The following is a 27,731-nucleotide window of genomic DNA, read 5'->3' on the forward strand; positions in this document are numbered from 1 at the left end:
GTTATTAGTTTGTGTGACATTTTTTAGAGTTACATCAAGTGTAACTTGAACCCAATCTTATATTTCTTAATTCGATGTGAATTTTGACAAATCTACCGTTAGATTAAATTATCTTTATATATTTTTCAAGCTTACAAAATTTCAAGGTGATCAAAGATTAATAGCTATGTCATCAATCAATTGTTTTAATTCAAGTTTTCGTAGTTTAAAATAACGCATAAAAGATGAGTTTAAAGATCAAAGGGTAAATTCCATCCGATTGGCAAGAAAATTGGCATGCACGTTAAGAACATATCGAAAATGTGATCCAACGGTTGGATTTTCAAAATATGACTTCAAAAATAAGTTATTAGTTTGTGTGACATTTTTTAGAGTTACATCAAGTGTAACTTGAATCCAACGCTATATTTCTTAATTCGATGTGAATTTTGATAAATCTACCTTTAGATTACATTATCTTCATATATTTTTCATGCTTACAAAATTTCAAGGTGATCAAAGATTAATAGCTATGCCATCAATCAATTGTTTTAATTCAAGTTTTCGTAGTTTAAAATAACGCATAAAAGATGAGTTTAAAGATCAATGGGTAAATTACATCCGATTGGCATGAAAATTGGCATGCACGTTGAGAACATATAGAAAATGTGATCCAACGGTTGGATTTTCAAAATATGAATTCAACAATAAGTTATTAGTTTGTGTGACATTTTTTAGAGTTACATCAAGTGTAACTTGAACCCAATCTTATATTTCTTAATTCGATATGAATTTTGACAAATCTACCGTTAGATTACATTATCTTCATATATTTTTCATGCTTACAAAATTTCAAGGTGATCAAAGATTAATAGCTATGTCATCAATCAATTGTTTTAATTCAAGTTTTCGTAGTTTAAAATAACGCATAAAAGATCAATTTAAAGATCAAAGGGTAAATTACATCCGATTGGCAAGAAAATTTGCATGCATGTTAAAAACATTTAGAAAATGTGATCCAACGGTTGGATTTTCAAAATATGAATTCAACAATAAGTTATTAGTTTGTGTGACATTTTTTAGAGTCACATCAAATGTAACTTGAACCCAATCTTATATTTCTTAATTCGATGTGAATTTTGGCAAATTTACCGTTAGATTACATTATCTTCATATATTTTTCATGCTTACAAAATTTCAAGGTGATCAAAGATTAATAGCTATGCCATCAATCAATTGTTTTAATTCAAGTTTTCGTAGTTTAAAATAACGCATAAAATATGAGTTTAAAGATCAAAGGGTAAATTACATCCGATTGGCATGAAAATTGGCATGCACGTTAAGAACATATAGAAAATATGATCCAACGGTTGGATTTTCAAAATATGAATTCAACAATAAGTTATTAGTTTGTGTGACATTTTTTAGAGTTACATCAAGTGTAACTTGAACCCAATCTTATATTTCTTAATTCGATGTGAATTTTGACAAATCTACCGTTAGATTAAATTATCTTTATATATTTTTCAAGCTTACAAAATTTCAAGGTGATCAAATATTAATAGCTATGTCATCAATCAATTGTTTTAATTCAAGTTTTCGTAGTTTAAAATAACGCATAAAAGATGAGTTTAAAGATCAAAGGGTAAATTACATCCGATTGGCAGGAAAATTGGCATGCACGTTAAGAACATATAGAAAATGTGATCCAACGGTTGGATTTTCAAAATATGAATTCAAAAATAAGTTATTAGTTTGTGTGACATTTTTTAGAGTTACATCAAGTGTAACTTGAATCCAACGCTATATTTCTTAATTCGATGTGAATTTTGATAAATCTACCATTAGATTACATTATCTTCATATATTTTTCATGCTTACAAAATTTCAAGGTGATCAAAGATTAATAGCTATGCCATCAATCAATTGTTTTAATTCAAGTTTTCGTAGTTTAAAATAACGCATAAAAGATGAGTTTAAAGATCAAAGGGTAAATTACATCCGATTGGCATGAAAATTGGCATTCAGGTTAAGAACATATAGAAAATGTGATCCAACGGTTGGATTTTCAAAATATGAATTCAACAATAAGTTATTAGTTTGTGTGACATTTTTTAGAGTTACATCAAGTGTAACTTGAACCCAATCTTATATTTCTTAATTCGATATGAATTTTGACAAATCTACCGTTAGATTACATTATCTTCATATATTTTTCATGCTTACAAAATTTCAAGGTGATCAAAGATTAATAGCTATGTCATCAATCAATTGTTTTAATTCAAGTTTTCGTAGTTTAAAATAACGCATAAAATATGAGTTTAAAGATCAAAGGGTAAATTACATCCGATTGGCATGAAAATTGGCATGCACGTTAAGAACATATAGAAAATATGATCCAACGGTTGGATTTTCAAAATATGAATTCAAAAATAAGTTATTAGTTTGTGTGACATTTTTTAGAGTTACATCAAGTGTAACTTGAATCCAACGCTATATTTCTTAATTCGATGTGAATTTTGATAAATCTACCATTAGATTACATTATCTTCATATATTTTTCATGCTTACAAAATTTCAAGGAGATCAAAGATTAATAGCTATGCCATCAATCAATTGTTTTAATTCAAGTTTTCGTAGTTTAAAATAACGCATAAAAGATGAGTTTAAAGATCAAAGGGTAAATTACATCCGATTGGCATGAAAATTGGCATTCAGGTTAAGAACATATTGAAAATGTGATCCAACGGTTGGATTTTCAAAATATGAATTCAACAATAAGTTATTAGTTTGTGTGACATTTTTTAGAGTTACATCAAGTGTAACTTGAACCCAATCTTATATTTCTTAATTCGATATGAATTTTGACAAATCTACCGTTAGATTACATTATCTTCATATATTTTTCATGCTTACAAAATTTCAAGGTGATCAAAGATTAATAGCTATGTCATCAATCAATTGTTTTAATTCAAGTTTTCGTAGTTTAAAATAACGCATAAAAGATCAGTTTAAAGATCGAAGGGTAAATTACATCCGATTGGCAAGAAAATTGGCATGCATGTTAAAAACATTTAGAAAATGTGATCCAACGGTTGGATTTTCAAAATATGAATTCAACAATAAGTTATTAGTTTGTGTGACATTTTTTAGAGTCACATCAAGTGTAACTTGAACCCAATCTTATATTTCTTAATTCGATGTGAATTTTGGCAAATTTACCGTTAGATTACATTATCTTCATATATTTTTCATGCTTACAAAATTTCAAGGTGATCAAAGATTAATAGCTATGCCATCAATCAATTGTTTTAATTCAAGTTTTCGTAGTTTAAAATAACGCATAAAAGATGAGTTTAAAGATCAAAGGGTAAATTACATCCGATTGGCATGAAAATTGGCATGCACGTTAAGAACATATAGAAAATGTGATCCAACGGTTGGATTTTCAAAATATGTATTCAACAATAAGTTATTAGTTTGTGTGACATTTTTTAGAGTTACATCAAGTGTAACTTGAATCCAACGCTATATTTCTTAATTCGATGTGAATTTTGATAAATCTAACGTTACATTACATTATCTTCATATATTTTGCATGCTTACAGAATTTCAAGGTGATCAAAGATTAATAGCTATGCCATCAATCAATTGTTTTAATTCAAGTTTTCGTAGTTTAAAATAACGCATAAAAGTTGAGTTTAAAGATCAAAGGGTAAATTTCATCTGATTGGCATGAAAATTGGCATGCACGTTAAGGACATATAGAAAATGTTATCCAACGGTTGGATTTTCAAAATATGAATTCAACAATAAGTTATTAGTTTGTGTGACATTTTTTAGAGTTACATCAAGTGTAATTTGAATCCAACGCTATATTTCTTAATTCGATGTGAATTTTGATAAATCTACCGTTAGATTACATTATCTTCATATATTTTTCTTGCTTACCAAATTTCAAGGCGATTGAAGATTAATAACCGTGTTATCAATCAATTGTTTAAATTCAAGTTTTTGTAGTTTAAAATACGCATAAAAGATGAGTTTAAAAATCGAATGGTAAATTACACCCGATTGGCATGAAAATTGACATGCACGTTAAGAACATATAGAAAATGTGATCCAACGGTTGGATTTTCAAAATATGAAACCAGCAATAAGTTATTGGTTGGTGTAACTTTTTTTTTTTTACGTTAGTCTTTCTTTTTTATTTTTCTTTGTATTGAAACTTAAAGTTAGTCTTTTTTTATGTATTAAAAAATTATAATATGAGATCTAATTAAAAAAAATTATTATTATTTTTTTAATCCTAAATTTAAAGAAAGTCAAAATTTTTAATTTTATATTATATATAGATAATAATAATGGACAACTGAAACGTATGTTGCCGCGTGTTATGCATATCAATAGAATACTCAGCTACCTTAAATCATTTCAAACCAAGCATTTCAGTCAAAAAAAAAAAAAAAAAAAAAAAAACACAAAGCTTGACCAAAAAAACCCAAAGCAGCTCCGTTGAGCCAACCGTCGCCGATGAAGCTCAACGGGGACGCTTCGGCAAGCTAAATCGTCGCCGTTGAGCTTCATCGGCGAGTTGAAGCTAACGGCGACGCTTCGGCGTCGCGATCGGCGAGCTGAAGCGTCGCGATCGCGACACTCAGCTCGCCGATCGCGACGCTCAGCTCGCCGATCGCGACGCTGAAGCGTCGCCGTTAAGCTTCATTGGCGGCGACGCTTCAGTGTCGCGATCGCGAGCTGAGCTCGCCGATCGCGACGCTTCAGCGCAGCGTCGCCGTTAATCTTCAACGGCGACGCTTCAGCGTCGCCGTTTAGCTTGAAGCTCAACGGCGACGCTCAGCTCGCCGTTGAGCTTCATCGGCAAGCTGAAGCTCAGCTCGCCGATCGCGACGCTGAAGCGTCGCCGTTCAGCTTCATCGGCGAGCTGAAGCTCAACGGCAACGCTTCAGCATCGCGAACGCGACACTCAGCTCGCCAGGAACTCCTGAAAAACGGCCTCCCTCCCCAGGAACTCCTCGACGATCTCTGCAGGTCCGTACCAATCTATTCTTTCTGATTCCTTAACTTGCTGTTTGGTTACCGGGAAAATTGCAAGAAAACTCTAGAATCTTTTGTTTAATAGACTATTCTCTACCTTTCTCATTTCAGTTTATTTTTTTATAAATAAACATGTTGATTTGTTGAGATGGCATTTTTAGGGCTTAGTTGATTTTTGTTACTTGGTTGTGCCAAGATGAGCTATAATTTGTAGAGCAAGTTTTGGAAACTGTGGATGATTAAGTGTTTTTGTTAAGCATTGGTCTAATTTTGATTGCAAAGAAAGAACTGAGGAAATTTGTAGTTATTTTGTGGTTTGGATAGTTAGAAAATCATCAACTCAACTTAGAACTCATCCTAATTAAGTGAGAAACCGTAGGTGATTAGGTTGTACAATTTAGTTAAGTAATTTTATTGGTCAATGTAGGTTTCGTTTTTAAGATTCTGCGGGGTAGCATCACGTGAGCTATCATTTGTTACTGCCTAAGTGGAAAGATGAAAGGTTGAAGTCTTTTTGGTCGATATGCTAATGTTACAAGAATGGATGTTTAAGTCGGGTTAAATTGACGGGAGTTTGCTTGTTTAAATATCTATCACTTTGTAATTTGTGCTCATAGTTCTTTGGATAAATTTCTATCACTAATTATAATTTTTGCTCAAGTTCAATGTGATTATATGCTAAATTGATGATAGCAAGTTCAATGTGATTCTAACACTCCTTCGGCCTCACGGTGGTGCTCCTTCTACTTTCTTTGTCAAGGTTGTACCTTTAATCCCAAATCTTTGTTTTTTGGATCTGGATTTTTTTGGTTCAATTCTATTCATTATATAAAACATGGGTTTTGATTCTTGTTGTGAAAAGTTATTGTTTTTGGTTGTTTTGAATTGGGTTCTGGGTAAAGATTTGATTTTTGGTGTTTGTGACTTCATATGTGATGTGGGTTTTGTCTTTTGGATCTTTTTTTATTGTTTTGATCTTGTCATGTATTGATATTGTTATATTTGTTTTGTGGTTGAAAGGGGTCAGTTGGGTATGTTCAATTCTGAAACTTTATTGGGTTGGTGGGTCGTGGGAGCTTCCTTAGATTTATTTATGCCTGCCTTTGTGTGTGTGATTTATTTATGGCTTTAATATTTTATAGTTTCACCTTATTAGGAACTTCTATCAGTCTGACTATGTACGATTTGTTAATGATTTTTCTCCAGGCAAGTTTTAGTATTTTATTTTATTGAGATATGCTGACTTTTATCTTTTTCTTTGATTTTTGGTGTTGCATTCGGGATCTTTTATCAGTCCAAACATGGTATTGTAATCTTGGCTCCTTCTTTGTATCGTTGCATTCATTTGTAACTTTTGCTTTGATGTAATATACTCATGCCTATTAACTGACAGTAATCTTTATATTTTGTCAGATAACACTTATGGGATTCATGTTCTTTGTCATTTCAGCACTGCTTAGCTATGTGAGTGGGAGTTTCTCAATTATCATGTTTTTAATTTCATATTTGTTAGGCTCTCCTGTTTATAATACTAGTTTTTTGAGAAGAAAAAGCTATTATTATTTTTGTAATTAGTGCTGTATACTTCCTTTAAATGTTTCATGTTTGATAGCATGAGAAGTTAAAAATTTGTGCAAATTGAAATTCATCTCCCTGAGGTTAGGTCTATTACACTTTACTTTACTCTTAGATAAACAAAGCAAAACCTCCTTACAATTTGGATTAAATTGGTACGTTTTGATGAACCCTCAAGTGATATCACATCAACATCCTCTAATTGACATCCTAGTTGTGAACAACCTTTTTCCCATTATTATCCTCAATTATCATGGTGTTCTTGTGGAGTGGATTCATTAATACATTTTGGAAGCAAGGTTTGAAGGAAAGAATGAAGAAAGATTTTGTGTAACACGATTTAAAGTAGATAATTGATTGATTCACCAAAATATATAGTTTAATCCAAACCAGTTAATATTTAAAAGTGAGGGACGCAGAGTAAATAATAAATTGTAATTTTTCCTAAATTTTTTGCAGGAAAACATATGCTGGAATTTCTGGTTAGTTGCGTCTACATCTTTGGTATTGTTGGTCATAAATTTGTAGTGTCCTCCTATGAGATTTTCGGACAACATAGCTATCAAGCCCATCTTTCTTGCACTCGTTTCCCAGTACCTTTTTTTTTCTCTTAAGCGGGTAAATATAAAATTTGTAGTGTTGGCTAATTCTGCGACAAAGTATGTGTGTAAATTGTAAGTTTTTCCATAAATTCATGGATACACATAATTAGAGTGATTTAAAAAAAAAAAAAAAAAAAAAAAAAAAACCTTTCCATGGAACATTTTGTTGAAGGTAATTTTAGGATTTTAATTGTTATTATTAGAATTTGAAATTATTCATTGATTTCCTTATAAATTTAATACGTGGTTGTATCGTTTGAAGATATAGATGAGGTATGTGCTCTCTCGCTCTTCACACACTTGACCACCTTGTTGAATGATATGTAATACTGAGTTATGAGTTTTTTATTTTTATTTTTTTTATGAAGATACGACGGAGTCAGCATGCATTCATTAATCCTGCTATTACAACTATACTTCGCATGGGTGCTGGTGGACATGGTGTACCACCTTTGGGAAGTCCTGATGGTTAGTAATTGTTTTTGAATGCCTGAAGGGGTTTTTATTATATATCTTTTTTGAAATTAAGATGTACAAATCCTGTGCTTGACATGAAAGTAGCTTTTCGTGATAACTTTTCTTTTTCATTCGAAAGGCATGATTATGTTTTTATAATGATGTAGTGGGCTTAGATATATTGTGTAGGTAGTATCAAATTAAAATATGGTGCTAGAATGGAGGATATTTTTTTGCAAGTGTTGGGGGATATTTTTAAACACTTTGAAACTTTGATTAATGTATTAGCTTAATTTAAGTGGTGGTTTTATTCAAAAGGTCACATCTTTCTTTTGTTAATCTTATGATGATGGTTATAGACAATGTTATGTATTTGATAATATGTTTTTATGTTAATATAATGTTAGTTTGGAGACATTTGTGGTAATGTTTTAGTGGAGTGAAAATTATTACAGGTTATTTGTAATAGAAATGTGGTTTTAGAACCCAAGAGGAATAAAAAAAAAACCTATAGCGGCGGGCAAAACCGCCGCTAAAGCTTCAAACATATAGCGGCGGGCAAAACTGCCGCTAAAAGGTACATAGGGTACGTTCTCCATGGAGCCCTATAGCGGCGCTTATTTACCGCCGCTATAGGTGACAACCTATAGCGGTGGGCTTATCCTGCCGCTAAAGGGCACTTGAGGGGAATGGCAACCTCATATGGCGACGGTTTTTAGCCCGCCGCAATAGACCAAAAAGCGCCGCTAAATGACAGATCTATTGCGGCGCTTTTAGCAACCGCCGCAATTGACCTATAGCGGCATTGCAGCACTGGCGGGACGGCCCGCCACAATAGCACCCGCCGCTATAGGTCGAATGTACCTTTAGCGGCGGTTTTGGGGCTTTAGCGGCGGTTCTAGACCGCCGCAATAGCCCCTTTTTCTTGTAGTGAGTAGAGATTGGCCCAGAGAACGCATTTCCAGAAGATAGATGAAGTTGGAGATTAGGAAGACTAAGGCCTATGTTGGTGGGAAGTGTGCCATTAAGTTGGTTGTATGCAACTGAAATGATTTGGAGAGATGATACATTGAAAAGAGAGGAAGGGATTGTACCTGACAATTTATTAACTGCAATTGAGAAAAACACTAAGTATGCGTTTGGATATCGCTTATTTTGCTGAAAATTGAAAACTTATTGCTGAAAACAATAAAAAAAAATAATTTTTGGGTTACTATTCACAACTAAAAACACTATAACTTTGCCTTAATGCACTTTTTATGTCCCATGAACAATGCAAGAGGTGCTGGTCTAAAAAAAAAAAAGGCAAAAACACAGACGTGCAGACGTGATCCAAACAGACACTACACCCTTTAATTGGCCTATGGCTTCTGGAATATTTTCCACCAAATTATTGTACGCTGCAGTGAAATATTTGAGTGACGAAAGATTTCCTAAAAATGGTGGAATACCTCCTGTTAGATTGTTTTTAGAAAGTTGAAAATTTTCAAGCTTCATCAAAGAGCCTAGCTCAGCTGGAATCTTCCCTTTAAGCTCATATTAGATTTATGGATCTGAGATTAGAGCAATTGGACAGATTAGAGGGTATTTCCCCTTTCAACATGTTATTGTTAAGATGGAGTCCTTGCAGTCGAAACAAATTACCAACTTCCTGTGGAATTTCACCATAAAAACTAAGGTTGCCAATGTAAGGTGATAGAGATCCACGTAACTTGTAGCCCTCTAGATCCAAGGCCGTGGCTCTTCGGTGCTGAAGGCCGCATGTGACTCCATGCCAATTGCAGAAGTGCATAGATCATTCCATGAGCTCAATATGTTATTTGGATCATGAGGTACAGATTCTTTGAATTTATGCAAAGCCAAAAGATCAGTCTCATTTGTTGGAGCGGTGGCTGTAAAGGTGAGTTGCAAGCAAAGTAGAATTATGGGAAAGAGAATGGAACAAGACGCACACAAATTGGTTTCGTGAAGCATTTTTTGGTTTGGAGAAAAAGGAACCTGGTGGGCAAATGTTGGAATGTTGCCTCGCTCACCCCCTTGTATCTATATTGATTGGTGAGTTAACATCAAACATGATATATTTGCTACACAAGAAAACATAAGAGAGGATATACATACACATCAACAAATAGTAATCACCACCATATCCCTAATCATATCAGCATGACAAGTTGGATGGTGGGATGGCTTTGTTTCCATTTTCGTTGGATAATCATATCAACGTGACAATTTGGATAGTGGGTTAGTTTTTTTCAATTTCATAGCTCATCAACTTGACAATTTGGTGACAATTTGGATAGTGGGTTGGTTTTTTTTTCATTTTCATAGCTCATCAACTTGACAATTTGGACGGCGGAGTGGTTTTAATTCCTAGAGAAATAGGTATGCTATGATTTGATATAAACATGTGGTTTTGATTCCATTTTCACTCGTAATAAGTAAGAAATAGGTATGCTATGATTTGATATAAAAATGTTTTCCGTATAACAAAATCGAGTAACTGGACCACTCATATTATCCTCAGAAGAAAACTTTAAATTAATGAAACTGACAACACCAAAATACAGTTCACAGTAGTCAGTAAGTTGCAATCAGTTCCAAAGAAAAATGACCCGTACTCTGGGCAGATGAAAACTTAAAATGTAAGGCGGAGACTACATAAAGCAAAACCAATGGCCTTTGGGCAGTTGAAAACTTAAAATGTAAGGAGGAGACTACATAAAGCAAAGCCAGTGAATGATCTCAAGTGCATGTCCATAGTGGATGTGAGAATCCCATGAGACCACCCTCTCACAACATATGAAATCCACACACATAAAACCCACACCTAGTGTGAGGGAGAGACCTCCTAAAAACGTCATAAGATATCTCTCTCTCTCTCTCTCTCTCTCTCTCTCTCTCAATTTACCAGTCAACTCAGTCATACAAGCTTTGCACATGCACCAAACCTAAAAAATACAGTAGTGGACTTGAAACCAAAGAAAAATGTTATAATTTCGGCTCACAAGCCGATTTGAATTCATACAAAGAAAAAAAACCGAGTCACATGACTCACACAAGCTTTGCACATGCACCAAACCTGAAAATTACAGTAGTGGACTTGTAACAAAAAGTAAAATGTGATAATTTCGGGCTCACAAGCCCGTCCAATTGATTTGAGTTCATGCATGGAAAAACACGACAATATCCTCACAAACTCAAATATAGGCCGTGAATGATGTTCGAAGGTCTATACTTAACATAATCTAACAATTAGCAAAGTACTATCTTTCTCTTGCAGTGAAATATCCTGACTATTAAAGACCGACACAACAGAAAAATATCAAGCTGCAGCAACAGCCTCAGGAGAAGCCACAACAGCTGCAGCCTTAGCCTCAGTTACAACAGCCGTACAGCTGGTTTTAGCATCTTTTGCGGGGGCTGGTGCGGGTGGTGAAGCCTTCAGGTGAGGAGGTGTGTTGTGCTTTAGTTTCAAGATTATCTGCCGCATCCTTGAGAGGTCAGTTGGCTTTCCAGGCTTTGGACCTTGGACAATGGCAACAGAAGGCTTCTTCTCCTGATCTTTCTTCCCTCTTTTCTTTTCTATAGCAGGAACTTCATTAGGAACTAACTCTGCAATGGCCTTCCAGTAATTCTTATCAGCCTCAGCATGGAACTTCTCTTGGTTGGCCAGAAATATCTGACAGAAAAGAAAATAACCGAGTCCAAAAAGATGCAATTCAGGAAAAAGCAGGATATTAAGTTTACAATTTAAGATATTAAGATCAGATTTTTCTCAAGCGTACAAGTCTTGCCCTTAATAATTAGCCAAACAAAATTAGCTCAATTACCATTTAAAAAATTCTACAGAACCTTTTTTAAAAGAAAAACTGACAAATATAACAAGGATACTGCAGGTTCACAGGCCACATTATAGGTGACCCATAAAGAAAAAATTACAAGGGTAAAGAATCCAAGAACTCCAGAAAAAGGACTACTACTACCTAGAGACATCCACTGAAGGAACAATCTCAAATGTAGATGCTTCAGTCTGTCTTACAAAAGTAGTTTGCTTCCTTTCACATTAATCACATGGTTGTAAAAATCAGGATATACGGTCTGAAATCCCTTATACAATTCAAGTTGTTTAAAAATCATAAAGTTATAGGATCAGATTGAGATCAAGATCTGAATAATAAAATCAGGAGTCAATCTGCTGTCAATTAAACATCGGTACAATAATATTATATTGCTATCTATCTCTTTGGTTTTCAAGTAAAAATGTGATAGGATTGGAATTCGCAACAAGCTTATTATTATTCATAAATTTTAGTTGAATGAGAATTTGACATCTGAACTTGGTTGAAATTAATAATACAACAACAACAACAACAAAGCCTTAATACCAATTTTTTTGGGGTTGGCTATGGATCCTCAACAAGGTTATTTAGGGCTAGCCACATGTATTCTATTCCTCCATCCTATTCCATTCAAACTCATAACCTCTATTACTTACTTAATTGACATGTCCATTTTAACTACTAATAATGTTAGTTTTTATTTTCCCTTACTTTTTTTTTTTGCTCCCTTAACTTAAATTAATTCACACTTTCTTACTAGTGCATTAATCTCTCTCCTCTACACATGACCAAACCATCTCAAGCGATAATATTATTTTTTTAATAGTTATGTCAGCTTCTAGGTATAGATGAAGGCTCTACCTTTTGAGCTATAAGCCTACAACCCTATTTATTTTATGGCAATAGTTTGTGGTAAAAATGTATTTCCTAAGCTTTGGATATGATTTCTTAAAATATGTCTACTACTCAAAACTAATTTTTATATTCCATAAAATTTTACAATCCTTGATCCGATCTTATGATTCAATCTAGAAGACCCTTCTTCCGATCAAAAGTAAGATCCTGATTTTAACTACCATAATTAATCATATAATTTGCTTCCCTTCTAAGTTCATGAGTGCAGTTAAATCTAGAAAAGCCACTGCTGATCTACTTCCAGAATAACTGACATGAGATACCTTTCAAGTGGGAGTGAGTGACCAAATGACCAATGTGTCTTGCCTCAAGGACTTATATGAAAGACTCCTTCTATTGCTGACAGCCCTTTGCAGCAGACTAGCATGTACAAGACTGAAAAAAAAAAAAAAAAAAAAAAAAAAAAAAGAGAGAAGGAAGATTGTTGTCTTGCTCTTACTCTTCTTAGGACGCTAAGCAGAAGTCCTTGATCTACTCTTAGCAGCTAAAGGAAGTCAGCTTTAGTCCTATAGAGATAGTAGAGTTGGAATAATTAATATGGCTTAGGTATCTCTTTAGTTTCCTGTCTTGCCATTCCTGACTTTGGAAGGAAATTCTTATCATATATATAATATGAAATAATAAATAAATAAAAAAGAAGAGAAAAAAAAAAGGGAAAATTTTGTGTAATAGGAGCATTTCAACCATGTGCCAGAAGCTTCGCCAACAGAAAAAATTCAAATAATGACATAAATCTGGTGCTAGAAGTGTAATTTGTTTGCAGGCCTGAACACACACACACACACAAAGTTAAAGCAAGGGTAACAGAGATCCGACACATGCTCTCTAAAACCATGATCAGCTGTATTTCATGGCAACGGATTATATTTCAAACTAAATTGGAATTTCAAAGCAGCATGATAAAAGCCACAACCACATTTTAAGGCCACGAAAATACCACCATAGAGGAGGCGGCATAATAAAAAAATTCCACAACATCCTACTTAATATATTTGTTAATACTAAATACCAGTAAGTACATTTTTATCTGGGTATTCTGCACCTAATCAAAAAATCTATATTTTGTTAAAACCTTTTAAAGGTGCATCATTTAATCTAATAAAAATACTCTTATTTTACATATCAATGCAGAGTCAGCAATTTATCTCCATTGAGATTCTGTAAGCTCTCATATCTAGCTCACATCAATGTGGCAGAAGTAACCGGCAAATGTATTCCTAAAAAAACCCTCCAGTGATGTAATCTTGTGATTCTAGAACAAAGTAACAGATTAAATACAGAACAACATAGAATCTAATTATTAACCACAACAACCAAATATATATATATATATATATATATGCACACTCTTTACCTTCTCCTTCTCCCTATTAGTGACTATGTTTTGTTCACAAGTAACCTTCCTCCTCCTGTAGAAATCAACTTTGAATTCATTGGCTTCGTCAATTATCTGGCTCAACACCTCCTTCTCCCTCTTCTCCTTCTCCTCTAGCAGGATCGCATTCTCTCTGCTCGCCACAAATTCAATGCAAAACATTAAATCCCACTCAATTACTTCACAACATACAACTCTATCAAATTCAATAAGCAAACCAAACATTACATCAAAGACAATATATAAATAATTAAAAGCGCTTAATCCATAAATGATACAATTTCCACAAATTTGGCTTAACAAAAACCTGAAATCTTAAATTTTCAATCGCAATTCGAATTTAACCTAACAAAGCCAATTGTTTTGGTAAAGTGATTCAGTCATTATGGAATGGAAACGCAAAATAGGACAATTTTCCCTAATTTTCTCGGCAACCAAACAGATCGCAAATTTAAGAACAGTATTATTTTCCAAATCGCTTCGATGAATCTATCAGAGAAACAAAGTGAAATTCGAAAGCGTACCTCCTCCATTCCCTGAGAGCGAAGCCTTCCTCAGGCTCCATCTCCGTCGGAGGGGGCAAAATCGGACCGTCCGATCCAGGAAACCCTCCATCGAAGTCCTCACCGATCGCTTCATCGGCGTAGATCTCCGAGACTGGCTGCGACGCGACCGCGTCATCGCCGGCAGAGAAAGAGGCGTCGTTGTTGTTGTGGAAGATCGGTGAATCGGTGGCCGAGTCCTTGAGTGAGTCAGAGTCGGCGAAATGAGTTGCGGCAAACGAGTCGAATCGCTGGGAAGGGAGACGAGGGTCGTAACCTTGGTAACCATCGTCGTCGAACGGACGAGTCGACCCGGTTGAGGGGACCGAGTCGTCGCCGGGTTGAGTAAACGAGTCGGGAAACGATGACATGGCTGGCTGGCTGGCTGGCTGGTTGGTTGTGTACGGACACGTAAACTGTGTGAAATGCTCTAAAGAGAGAGAGAAGAGAGTTGTATGCTTCTGTGTCTTGGTGGGCCTAAATACAAGGACTATTTAGTAGGCATGATTCGTTGTGTGGGCTAGGCCCAACTACATTACTTTTCAACTATTGGCCCAATACCTCAGGATATGAACATAGATGGGACAAGCCTATAAGGTGAGCTGCATTGTTTGTAGAATCCAGAATGTACGCAACACTTTTATGAGATTTTATTCACGCAGATCACATATAAACTTGTTACCTAATAAGATAACACCTCGCCTAATAAGGTATTTGTGGTTCGTTGGTGAAGTTTTTTTTTTTTTTTTTGGAATAAATATATTATTACTCAACCCGAGTAAAGGGAAAAACAGAGTTGTTGAATCAACTTATTTTTAATTTTTTATATATATTTCGGGGCCTAAGGTGACAACTATAGGGGCTTTTTTTATATTTAAATTTTTTTAAAAAAATTGAGAAAAAAATTTAAATTTAAATTTAAATTAAATAATAATATTATTATTTATTAAAATTTAGATGTAAAATTAATAATTAAGATTATGTGATAAATGCAAAGAGATCTTTTACATTTTACAGTAATCTCATCCAGCCTAGAAGCATATCTGATTTTGCTATAAAGATTAGTACACAGGTAACACAACGTGTAAAAACTAGAAACTTAAAAAAACTAGCTGATGACGTCGAAAATTGTCACCAATGGGTCACACCGTACTCGCGACTCGAAGCGAACCTGCACGACAAAAGAAGTCGAAAGAAGTCCTTCAGAGAGCACCGGTGTGGTGCCGGCCAAAAGCTCTCCGACGGTCAAGTTAGAATTCCTCTGTTTTACTTAGTGCGTTAGAGAGGGTTCATTAAAGCGTACCTCGATTTCTGTGGGTATTAGACCTTTTATAGTGATAAAGGGTTGACTTTTCCTTTTTGGTTTCCAAATCTTTCCAATGTGGGACTCTACTCCCAATTCTTCTATGCGTGGCGAGTAAGGATTCCCGTTTCCGGATCTTAGGGTTTTTCTGGGCTATGGACGTTTCGGATCATGGGCCCGTACCGTGTCAGTCAGTGATAGGCCTTCAAAGCTGGGGCCATCTTTACACAGGCCCAAGAGACCCAATCCGTCTGGCCCATTAAGGTAAGCCCATCAGGCTCTATATTTTACCATCTTCAGTTGCCCCCTTCACCCCAATGGTCCGTCACCTTTTAGGTCAAAAGATCAATGGGGTGACGATCCTTACGTATGGGTATGACGGTCATTTTATGACGGATTCATGCAAGATAGGACGACGGTTCAAGATGGATCAACCCGTCAGAGGAAGATTCATCAAGTTGACGGTTACATGACGGGTACAAATCTGTTGGTACGTACTGACAGGTTGTCAGCATTTATTAAGCGTGCCACGTGTCACTCTCTGAATGGTCGTTGTATAGGATCGAAGCGTCGCTTCGTCTTCCGTGCACCTCCAATATATATAAGGCGCCTCACTCTCTCATTTTTCAATTTTCACTCAGAAATCATTTGTCAGAGCGAAGCCGTCAACTTTGTCAGAGTAATCCGCCGAGGACGAGCATCTACTAATTACACCAACCGTCACCTCTCCTTCGCTAAGTTTGGTAAGTGCTAATATACTTATAGTCAAGTTACATTTCCGTCCATGCATTGTTTAGGCTTTCCATACCCGTCAATACTTTCAAACCCGTCGGTCTTAGGTTTCATTATCAATTGTAGGAAATGTCTAGTGCGTCAAGTAACCAGTCGGTGGTTCGTGATGGGACGGAATACGAGGATGTATACCCGTCCGGTCATAAAGACCAAGAGAGCCCCGGCGAAGATAGGAGTCCGTCTGCCTCCTCTTCATCCTCAACAAATGAGGATGTGGAGATAGTTGAAATAGAGGGTTCCGATGACGATGGGGATCAAGTACTGGAGTCCGTTGTAGGTGCTGATGGACTAAGGCAGTTCATCATGTTGCCAGAGTGGACGGTGCATAGGTTTACATCCGTCATTAGAGAGAAACACTTCAGCACCTTCAGAACCAACTTCCAAATCCCTGACTATGTTTCCATCCGTCTACCTTACGTGTCAGAGAAGTGTTACTATGAAGGGCTAGACGGTGTCGGAGTGTACGAGCAGGCGTTGAAGGCTGGACTTCGATTCCCGCTTTCTACACTTCATAGGGAACTCTTACAGTATCTGGGGTTGTCCGTCACCCAGATATCCCCTAACGCCTGGAGGGTCTTCATAGCCATGGAGATTCTTTACGGTGCAATGTCAGACGGGGAAAGGAAATTGACGGTCCGTCAATTTCTTCACTGTTACCGTCCAGACGAGATTTCTGGATCAAGGGGGATGTATAGTTTTGCTAGTCGGAGCCCCTTGTTGAAGGTGATCTTTGAGACCCCAGACTCAAATAGAGACTGGAAGAGTCAGTACTTCTTCCTGGAGGGTGACAGATGGATGAACCATCCAGGGGAGACGGAGTACATGCCCGTCGACACAACTTGGGCAGTGATAAATCAGACACGTATGCATCCGTCTTAATTTTGTACTGCTTTTCATATCCGTCCAATTTTATGTGTATATCTTGATCATCTTTCTCTGCAGGTAGACAGCGCCCACAAGTCAGTCTTGAGGAGTTTAGTTTCCTTGAAAAGATTTGCAGGAAAACTACGCCGGAGGAAAGGACTTGGGCTAAGTTGGTGAACCCGAGGACCATACATTGGTACTGCGACGATCCTGAGCCCACCCAAGAGGCAATTAGATACGACGAACGAGTTCATAGACGTAAGCCCGTCAACTTTACTTTGCCATTTAACTGCCCTTACTTAGTTTTAATTTCATCCGTCACTACTTGCAGAGATGGAGGACGCAAAAAGTAGAGCTTTGATCAAATCCCAAGTCGTCAAGAAGAGGGAATCCGGCGAGGTGGTACCTAAGGTGTCGGCTTCAGCCCCTAAGAGGAAAACGACATCAAAATCTGACCGTCCATTTAAGCAACCAAAGGTCTCTCTTGAACCTGTGGTTGGTTTAATGGCTGAGGGTAACAAGACCGTCACCCCAGCGAAGCAGGGGAAGGGTAAAGGATTGATGACGGCCCCAGACGGTAAGCAAGAGAGACCTCCTTCCCTTCTCCGCGACGACTCCAAGTATGCATTGGAGAAGCTGTCGTCCATCATCACGGCAGAAGACTATGAAGATCTGGGAAACCATTCGACGGAGGCCATGGGGGAGACGGGCCTCTTTGCCGTCGCTCAGGTTGGTTATGTCCGTCAAATAAGTTTATTTTTCTTTCTCGTTGTTATTTACATTATGTGACAGTCTCTTTTCTATTCGCAGTCCTTGGTCATGATGAAGGGACTACTGGACCGGTGTCTCAACCGTGAGAGTACCTTGGACCGAGTGCGCGCGAAGGCGGAGCAGACGGAGGAAGAGCTCGGACAACTTCATAAATGGAGGTCCAAGATGGAGAAGAAGTTGGAGCTTTCTGAGAAGGCGAGGAAGGAGCTGGAGGAGAAGACGGCCTCTGCGTTGACGGTCATCGAGAAAAGGGAGGCGGAGATCAAAGAACTCAAGGAAGAGATCCGTCATGCGAAAGAGGTAGCCGTCGAGGAGTACCGATGCTCAGAGTCCTGCTTGGGCGAGCTGTCAGATTCTTTCCTTCAAGGCTTCGATGATTCTCTCCGTCAAGTCAAGAAGGCCTATCCAGAGCTGGATTTGTCAATGGTCAAACTTGAGGACCAAGCCCAGACCTCTGCCCTCCCCGTCGCCTCCGAAAATACGGAGGACCTCTTTGGCGAAGGCGCTGCTCAAGGAGACGGAGAGTCTGTCCCGTCGAAGGACGTCCAAGTCGCTGAACAAAAGAAAGATTAATGTCTATGTAATTTATTTTGAGAACAATCCGTCCTTCCTTTATTATTATTATTATTTTTTTTTTCATTGACATTTCAGAACAATCCGTCCTCTTTAATTGTTTTAAACATTTGCCTTTGGGGCTTTTGGCTTAATGTTCATCTATGCTTTCTATCATTGTTTGGTGCTTTGTTTAAAGGTCCGTCCTCCTTCTTGAGGAAGGATTTTTGTGAGAATATTTGTTTATCTGTGATACTCCGTCCACTTTGTGGCGTTGTATATCATTTTTAAATGTATCGCGTATTTAATGGACTTGTAAAAAATTTTAACGTAGTTAGTTGTCCGTCCACTTCGCGTACACGCTCTTCTATTATTTTCGTCCACCTTGGGACTTGAGCATTCGTCCCTGTAAGATGTTATTATCCCTGTAGGACAGTCCGTCCATCTCATGGACTTTATTTCATCACCTTAGTGATCCGTCCACTTTGTGGACTTATATTTCATCACCTTAGTGATCTATCCACTTTGTGGACTTATATTTCATCACCTTAGTGATCCGTCCACTTTTTGGACTTATATTTCATCACCTTAGTGATCCGTCCACTTTGTGGACTTGTATTTCATCACCTTAGTGATCCGTCCACTTTTTGGACTTGTGTTTCATCACCTTAGTGATCCGTCCACTTTTTGGACTTATGTTTCATCACCTTAGTGATCCGTCCACTTTTTGGACTTATGTTTCATCACCTTAGTGATCCGTCCACTTTTTGGACTTATATTTCATCACCTTAGTGATCCGTCCACTTTTTGGACTTATATTTCATCACCTTAGTGATCCATCCACTTTTTGGACTTATATTTTATCACCTCAGTGATCCGTCCACTTTTTGGACTTATATTTCATCACCTTAGTGATCCGTCCACTTTGTGGACTTATGTTTCATCACCTTAGTGATCCGTCCACTTTGTGGACTCCTTTTTGTATCAGTCCATCTTGTTGAAAGTGATAATCCTCGTAGGCTTATCCGTCCATCTTGTGGACTTCAAGTGATTATCCTTTAGAAGGATCCGTCCATCTTATGGACTTTATTTTGCATCCGTCCATTTTGTGGACCTATGTTATTTTGTGGGCAATTGTAATGGCATCCAAGTAGAAGATCAAAGTTAATAGAAATGCGTAAGGGAAAAGTGCCTGCCCCCCCGGGCTTAAAAAGGCACGACAAGATTGTAGCAAAAATAGTTAAACAATTAAAAGAACAGCTAATAATGCCAAAAAGTCTTAAAAGAAAAAAAACTGGTTGTCGTGTCACTATTACTGGTAGTATTTCCTCAAATGCTCGGCATTCCACGGATGCGGTAGCTTTTCTCCGTCTGTTGTCTCCAGGTGGTATGTTCCTTTCCTTTTCCACGACGTAACTTTATAAGGTCCTTCCCAGTTGGGGCCGAGTTTTCCCTGTGTAGGGTCTCTAGTTGCACCCATGACCCTCCTGAGTACGAGGTCTCCTACTTGGAAGTTTCTTTGTCGGACCCGGAAGTTGAAATATCTGGACATGCGATCCTGGTATCTAGCGATCCTTTGCTCTGCCGTCGACCTGACCTCATCTATAAGGTCCAGCTGTAGCCTCATGGATTCGTCATTCCTGCCCTCGTCGTGGTTGTGAACCCTGTAGCTTGTGAGCCCAACTTCTGCTGGGATGACTGCCTCGCTCCCGTATGTCAGTCGAAATGGTGTCTCTCCTGTCGGAGTCCTCGCCGTTGTCCTATATGCCCACAGTATGCTCGGCAATTCTTTTGGCCATATGACCTTTGCCCCCTCGAGCCGAGTCTTGATAATCTTTAGCAGGGATCGGTTTGTGACCTTAACCTGACCGTTAGCCTGAGGATGGGCGGGTGACGAGTAGTGGTTTTTTATTCCTAGCTGTGTGCAGAAATCCCGGAAGTGGCCGTTGTCGAACTGCCTCCCGTTATCTGAGACAAGAACTCTAGGAATACCAAACCTACATACGATGCTCCGCCAGACAAAGCTTCTAATGTTCTTTTCTGTGATGGTGGCCAAGGCTTCCGCCTCTACCCACTTTGTGAAGTAGTCGATACCCACTACCAAGAACTTCAGCTGCCTTACCGCCGTTGGGAAAGGTCCCATGATATCTAGTCCCCACTGAGCGAACGGCCATGGAGCCGTTATAGGGGTTAGCTCCTCAGCTGGTTGTCCGATGAAATTGCTGAACCTTTGGCATTTGTCGCAGCTTTTAACGTAAGACTCGGCATCCTTCTGCATGGTTGGCCAGTAATACCCAGCTCGTACCAGTTTGTGCACTAATGAGCGCGATCCGGAATGGTTCCCGCATATTCCTTCGTGTACTTCCCTCATTACGTAGTCTGCCTCTTCAACCCCGAGACATCTTAGATAAGGACGGGAGAAACCTCTCTTGTAAAGAATGTCTTTTATCAAGACGAACCTTGCCGCTTGGACTTTTAGCTTTCTCGCTGCCTCCTTCTCTTCTGGCAATATCCCGTCCTTTAAGTATGAAGTTATCTGCGTAGTCCAGTTTCTTTCGGAGCGTATCTCCTGCATGTTGTCGGGGTCTATTAGCGGAAAGATTTGAACAAAAGAAAGTACATTACCCGGTGCCGTCATATGTTCTGCTGAAGCGGCTTTGGCTAGCTGATCGGCGAGCTCATTTTCTCCCCTGGGGATCTGGACGAACATTGCTTTTAGCCCGTCGACTCTCGCCCTTACTTGATCAAGATATCTCTTCAACCTTTCCCCTTTGCATTCATAATCTTCGTTTACTTGATTGGTCACGACTTGAGAGTCGCAATGCACGACCACACTTTCAGCTCCGGCGGCTTTGGCTAGGTCGAGTCCTGCTGCCACCGCTTCGTATTCTGCTTCATTGTTGGTAATGGGGAAGTCGAGACGGACCATACATTCAATCTTGTCTCCTTCAGGTGACAACAATACTATGCCGGCTCCTCCAACTCGCTTATTGGATGATCCGTCGGTGTAGATGTTCCACTGGGGGGGTTCTTCTGCCCCCTTGTCCGCGTCCCGCGTAAACTCTGCTATGAAGTCGGCTATAGCTTGTCCTTTAATGGCCACACGTGGTCGGTACTTGATGTCAAACTCACTCAATTCTATTGCCCACAGCGTCAGTCGACCCGCGGCTTCAGGATTACTCAGTGCCCTTCGCAAGGGCTTGTCGGTCATTACGTTCACGGTATGGGCTTGAAAGTAGGGCTTGAGCTTGCGAGCCGCCGTGACCAACGCAAAAGCGAGTTTCTCCATAGGTTGGTATCTTTCCTCGGCACTGCGGAGCGCCCGGCTGGCGTAGTACACGGGCTTCTGTGCCCTGTCCTCCTCTCTGATTAAGGCAGCGCTGACGGCCACCGGGGAGACAGCCAAATAGAGGAAGAGTTCTTCACCTGGTTGCGAGGGGCTCAGCAGAGGTGGTGAAGATAGATAGGTTTTTAACTCCTCGAAGGCTCGCTGACACTCGTCCGTCCACTCAAATGACTTTTTCAATGTTCGAAAGAAGGGTAAACACTTGTCCGTCGCTCTCGACACGAATCTATTCAATGCCGCTACCTTGCCGTTAAGGCTCTGTACTTCCTTCACGTTTCTCGGGGGGGCCATGTCCATTATGGCTGGGATTTTGTCCTGGTTAGCTTCAATCCCCCTTTGAGATACCATGAATTCTAGGAATTTGCCTGCCGTTACACCGAATGCGCACTTTCCCGGATTGAGTTTCATGTTGTAGGATCGAAGCGTGCCGAATGTTTCCTTGAGATCTTCCAAGTGGTCTTCCTCCTTCCGGCTCTTCACCAGCATGTCGTCGACATAGACTTGGACATTCCTCCCGATTTGCTGTGCGAACATCTTGTTCATTAGTCTCTGGTATGTTGCCCCTGCATTCTTCAGGCCGAATGGCATTACTTTGTAACAGAAGAGTCCTTGACTGGTTACAAATGAAGTCTTCTCCTGATCGTCCTCGTGCATGCGGATCTGGTTATAACCCGAGAAAGCATCCATGAAGCTTAGCAATTGGTGTTGAGCCGTCGAGTCTACTAGGATGTCGACCCTTGGAAGGGGATAGCTATCTTTGGGGCATGCTTTGTTAAGATCGGTGAAGTCCACGCACATCTGCCATTTGCCGCTCGTTTTCTTCACCATTACCACATTTGCCAGCCAATCGGGGTAGTAGACTTCCCTGATGAAGCTTGCCTCTTGGAGTTTGCGGACCTCTTCCGCTATTGCTTGGTCTCGTTCCGGGGCGAATACTCTCTTCTTTTGTCGGACAGGTGGGAACGAGGGCAACACATTCAACTTATGTACCATGACCGAGGGATCGATTCCTGGCATATCGTCATGGCTCCAGGCGAACACATCCTTATTGCTCCTCAAGAAAGCTACGAGCTCTTGACGGATTGCGCGTTTGGCAAGCGTTCCGATCTTGGTGGTTCGATTTGGATTGGAACTGTCGAGAGTTATCTCCTCTAGCTTCTCTGTGGGTTCTGCCATCGTTCGGTGTTCTTCTATGTTCAAGGCCTGGATCTGGTCTTCCACCTCCATCATAGCTACGTAGCATTCTCGTGCGGCAATTTGACTTCCGCGTAGCTCTCCTACCTCATACTCCGTTGGGAACTTGATCATCAGGTGGTAAGTTGATGTTGCCGCCTTCCACGAGTTGAGCGTGGGTCGTCCAATAATAGCATTGTAGGCTGACGAGCAATCGACCACCAAGAATGTTACGTCCTTGGTGATTTGTTGGGGGTAATCTCCTACTGTCACCGATAACGTGACTGCGCCCAAAGGGAATATTCTACTCCCTCCGAAACCAACGAGCGGGGCGTTTGTCGGTATTAGCTGCTCCCTGTCAATCCTCATTTGTTGGAACGCCGGATAATACAAGATGTCGGCCGAACTACCGTTGTCGACCAACACTCGGTGGATATTGTAGTCGCCTGCCCGCAAGGTGACGATGAGGGCATCGTCGTGTGGATGGTGTAGGCGCCGTGCATCCTCTTCCGAGAACCCGATAATGGGGCCTTCCCTTCTTGCCATCTTTGGTACTGTACCCGCCAACTGGACATTCTGTACCATCCGAAGGTATGTTTTGCGAGCCTTTTTTGACGATCCGGCCGCACCTGTTCCTCCAATTATCATCCTTATGTCTCCTAATGGGGGCCTTGGTCGCTCGTTTTCTCGACGGGGGTGTTGTTCTTGTGGGGGTTGATCCGTTCTCTCCTTGCTGACGAACTTCTTCAGCTTCCCTTGTCGGATAAGGGTTTCGATTTGTTGCTTCAAGTCGTAGCAATCGGCCGTGTTGTGACCATGGTCACGGTGGAAGCGGCAATATTTGTCTCTGGACCTTTTGTTGGGATCACTCTTCAGCTTTCCCGGAAACGTTAGGGATCCTTCGTCCTTAATCTGTATTAGGACTTGGTCTATCGGAGAGGTCAACGGAGTGAAACTTGTGAACCTTCCGCCCATTGGTTTTGGACGTTTCTCCTCCCTCCGATCTCCCATCCGTCCTTTCTTCCGCCCCTGGTCCTGTCGGGGGTCCTCTTGTCTGTCTCTTTTCTTGGGTCTGTCTTCTCGGGCTAATAGTGCGTCTTCAGCGTTCATATACTTGGTGGCCCTGTAAAGCACCTCTGACATGGTCTTTGGGTCGTTTTTGTATAGGGAGAACAAAAACTTACCCCCCTTCAGCCCGTTCGTGAACGCTGCCACCAATATCTTGTCGTCGGCTTCGTCGATCGAGAGCGCTTCTTTATTGAAGCGTGATATGTAGGCCCGTAACGTCTCCTCCTCTCTCTGCTTGATATTCATTAAACAAGCCGTGGATTTCTTATACCGATGTCCTCCGATGAAGTGCGTAGTGAACTGAGCGCTCAGCTCCTTGAAGGTGCCGATGGAGTTTGGTGTTAGCCGGCTGAACCAAATCCTTGCTGCGCCCTTCAGGGTTGTAGGGAATGCCCTACACATAATTGCGTCTGCCACTCCCTGAAGGTGCATCAGGGTCTTGAAGGTCTCTAGGTGATCGAGAGGGTCCTTGATTCCGTTATAACTGTCCATACTCGGCATGCGGAACTTACTCGGCAGGGGGAAGGAATTGACGGACGCCGTAAATGGCGAGTCAGTCCGGTTGACAAGGTCGTCAAGATCACTGGACACTCGCCCCTTGAGAGCGTTCATCAGTACTTCCATCTGTTCCTTCATCGCCTGCATCTCCGCGATGATGGGTTGTGGAGCTGTATCCGTCACTGAAGGGATGCTAGCGTCCCGTCGCACTTGTTTGCTCGGGGCGTTACTCTCCTGTGGTCCGTCATTATTTCTCCTTTCCGCACTGTTCCCTTCTTGATCTTCTCCTTGGCTATTCACCGCCGCACTTTTTTGATTCAGCTGCTCCACCAGGTCGTGGTTTTGTTTGGTGAGGCGCTCCACGGCTGCGGCGAGCGTCTTGACCTGTCTCTCAAGGGCAGTCGTAGGGGCTTCTTCTTGGACGTCATTTGTGGTTGCCATCGAGCGTGTGAGTACCATGTAACTCTTTTGTCTAGGAAGCGATAATGTTACCGTACCCGATTCCCACAGACGGCGCCAACTGATGACGTCGAAAATTGTCACCAATGGGTCACACCGTACTCGCGACTCGAAGCGAACCTGCACGACAAAAGAAGTCGAAAGAAGTCCTTCAGAGAGCACCGGTGTGGTGCCGGCCAAAAGCTCTCCGACGGTCAAGTTAGAATTCCTCTGTTTTACTTTGTGCGTTAGAGAGGGTTCATTAAAGCGTACCTCGATTTCTGTGGGTATTAGACCTTTTATAGTGATAAAGGGTTGACTTTTCCTTTTTGGTTTCCAAATCTTTCCAATGTGGGACTCTACTCCCAATTCTTCTATGCGTGGCGAGCAAGGATCCCCGTTTCCGGATCTTAGGGTTTTTCTGGGCTATGGACGTTTCGGATCATGGGCCCGTACCGTGTCAGTCAATGATGGGCCTTCAAAGCTGGGGCCATCTTTACACAGGCCCAAGAGACCCAATCCGTCTGGCCCATTAAGGTAAGCCCATCAGGCTCTATATTTTACCATCTTCACTAGCTAATTAAATAAAATAAAAAATTAATTTTACTTTTGTACAATACATGCTGGGGAAACCAAAACTATAAGGTGTAAAAAGAGTTAAAAGCTATATAGATTAGGATAAGCATTGAGTGGATAACAATAAGTCGATAAGTTCTAAAGATGTGTAATTTTTGTTGTGTCCCTAGTATTATTTTTTTTCAAAAAAAAAAAATTTATTTTTATTGTTTAAAATTTTTTGGACAGATCTACTATTTTTTTGCTAAGTGAAAAGCCCTTAATGAAGGGGTCTTCTTCCAATTGGGGGTCTTAGACGACTGGCTCATTTGCCTATATTGCTGAGCCAACTTTGTTAATATATATACCTACATATATATATATATATATATATATATAGCTTATCAGTTATTTTTGCCAACTTGTTTTGAGTAAAATAAGACAATAAAAATAAACTCATCCAAATATACATGCATTTTTTTTATATTAAAAAAATACACATGATGCATTTGCTAACGTAGGCTTTGCTTGCAGCTGTAGCTATTTCTTATATCTTCGTTTTCAGTGTTTGGATGTTGAAAGTGGATAGAAATATAAAATGTACATAAGGGAGGAAGAGAAAAGTTATAAAAAAAATAAGTTAAATAAAAACGCACACTATTTAGGCTTATTTGTTTGAGTAAGATTACTCATTCATAAAAAATAATTAAAAAATCTTGCCCAAGTTTTCAAAGAGTTCAAAACTGTTAACCAAAAAAAAAAAAAAAGAGAGTTGTTTAAGACTAGTAAATGTTCTATTGATTTATGCAAACTAATTTAAAGTAGTACTACACGTGCCTTATGTGATGGGAATGATATTGAACATCTTCATGGAGCTTCAAGAGGGGGGAGTAAATAAGTGAACACTGATTACCAAAATTGAAAGTAGTTTACAAATTCAGCGCAAGCTCAAAGCATTAGGTGGGGTTATGGATTATGACGGCCCAAGGCTGTTTGGATTCATTTTTTTGGTCACTCAATTTCCATCACTCATCACTCATCACTCTAAAATATCATGTTTGTTTGGCACCATCACTTAATATTTTTCACACTATTTGTGGGTCCCATAACTGTCATTGGTGCAACTTTTTCATTTTTTTTTTCAATACCCAAACTCATTGAACCCAGTGAAAAAAAAAAAAAAAAAAAAAAAGAACAGCCAACCCAGGAAAAGAAAAAAAAAAGTCAAAAGGTGGTCAAAAGTTGCGGCTGTGGGTCCCCTATATGTGTTTAATTACAATATTGTCATTGAGTTATGAATTATGAAAACTGAAAACAGCCAAAATATGTTTTCAGTTTCCATAACTCATAACTCAAAAATCAGATAATTGAATGATGAAAACAGAGTTATGAAAACAAAGTTATCGTTTGCCAAACAACTTTTTTGCTATGAGTCCCACCATTTTTGAGTTATGAGTTATGAAAACTGAGAATTGAGTTATGGAAATTGCCAATCCAAACAACCCCCAACTTCTTTTACCATCTGTGTAAACTTTGGTGTCATACTCAGTTGTCTTCAATAACTAATTGGTGTCTTAATCTATTGATAAAGAGATAACATCAAAAACAAACACTATAAGTTGAAACTCTCTTTAAAAAAATAAATAAATAAATACTGTCTTCAATAGTTTTATAATTTATACCAGTCTGAAAAGACAGGCGAGCTTCGGAATTCCATGCAAACTAGGAATTCTTCTTGTTATCATTGGCTAATAACGCAAACCAATGAAGTATAAAAAGTCTGTTATTTTCATTATTATTCTGTTCTTTTCATTATTATTGGTTAATAATGCAAACTTGTTTCTTTTTAAAAATTCAAACACATACAAGTGCAATGAAATTTTTTTATCTGATCCTGGGCTACGCTCCCGAAAATAGGTGCGCAATTTGATGGATTAGAATTACTCTTACCACTGGCCCAAAAATACACAGACACACCCCCACATATAAGCGTGCTGCTTCGTTTACCTTGAATGTTTTCCCAGCAAAGTACA

The 27,731-nt window shown here is 39.3% G+C and overlaps 1 protein-coding gene across 1 annotated transcript; it reads right to left on the reverse strand.

The window, feature by feature from the left end:
* Positions 1-10,631: 10,631 nt before the first annotated feature.
* LOC126697704 (clathrin light chain 2-like) lies at positions 10,632-14,793 on the reverse strand. The gene is made up of 3 exons (XM_050394784.1): positions 14,321-14,793; positions 13,776-13,929; positions 10,632-11,346 (listed from the first exon to the last, which is right to left on the reverse strand). Exons 1-3 carry the CDS (start codon positions 14,707-14,709, stop codon positions 10,990-10,992), a joined length of 900 nt encoding a protein of 299 aa, XP_050250741.1. The 5' UTR covers positions 14,710-14,793; the 3' UTR covers positions 10,632-10,989.
* Between the last annotated feature and the right edge of the window lie 12,938 nt (positions 14,794-27,731).

The sequence above is a fragment of the Quercus robur genome, chromosome 8 (genome assembly GCF_932294415.1).
Source record: "Quercus robur chromosome 8, dhQueRobu3.1, whole genome shotgun sequence".
Lineage (NCBI taxonomy): Eukaryota > Viridiplantae > Streptophyta > Magnoliopsida > Fagales > Fagaceae > Quercus > Quercus robur.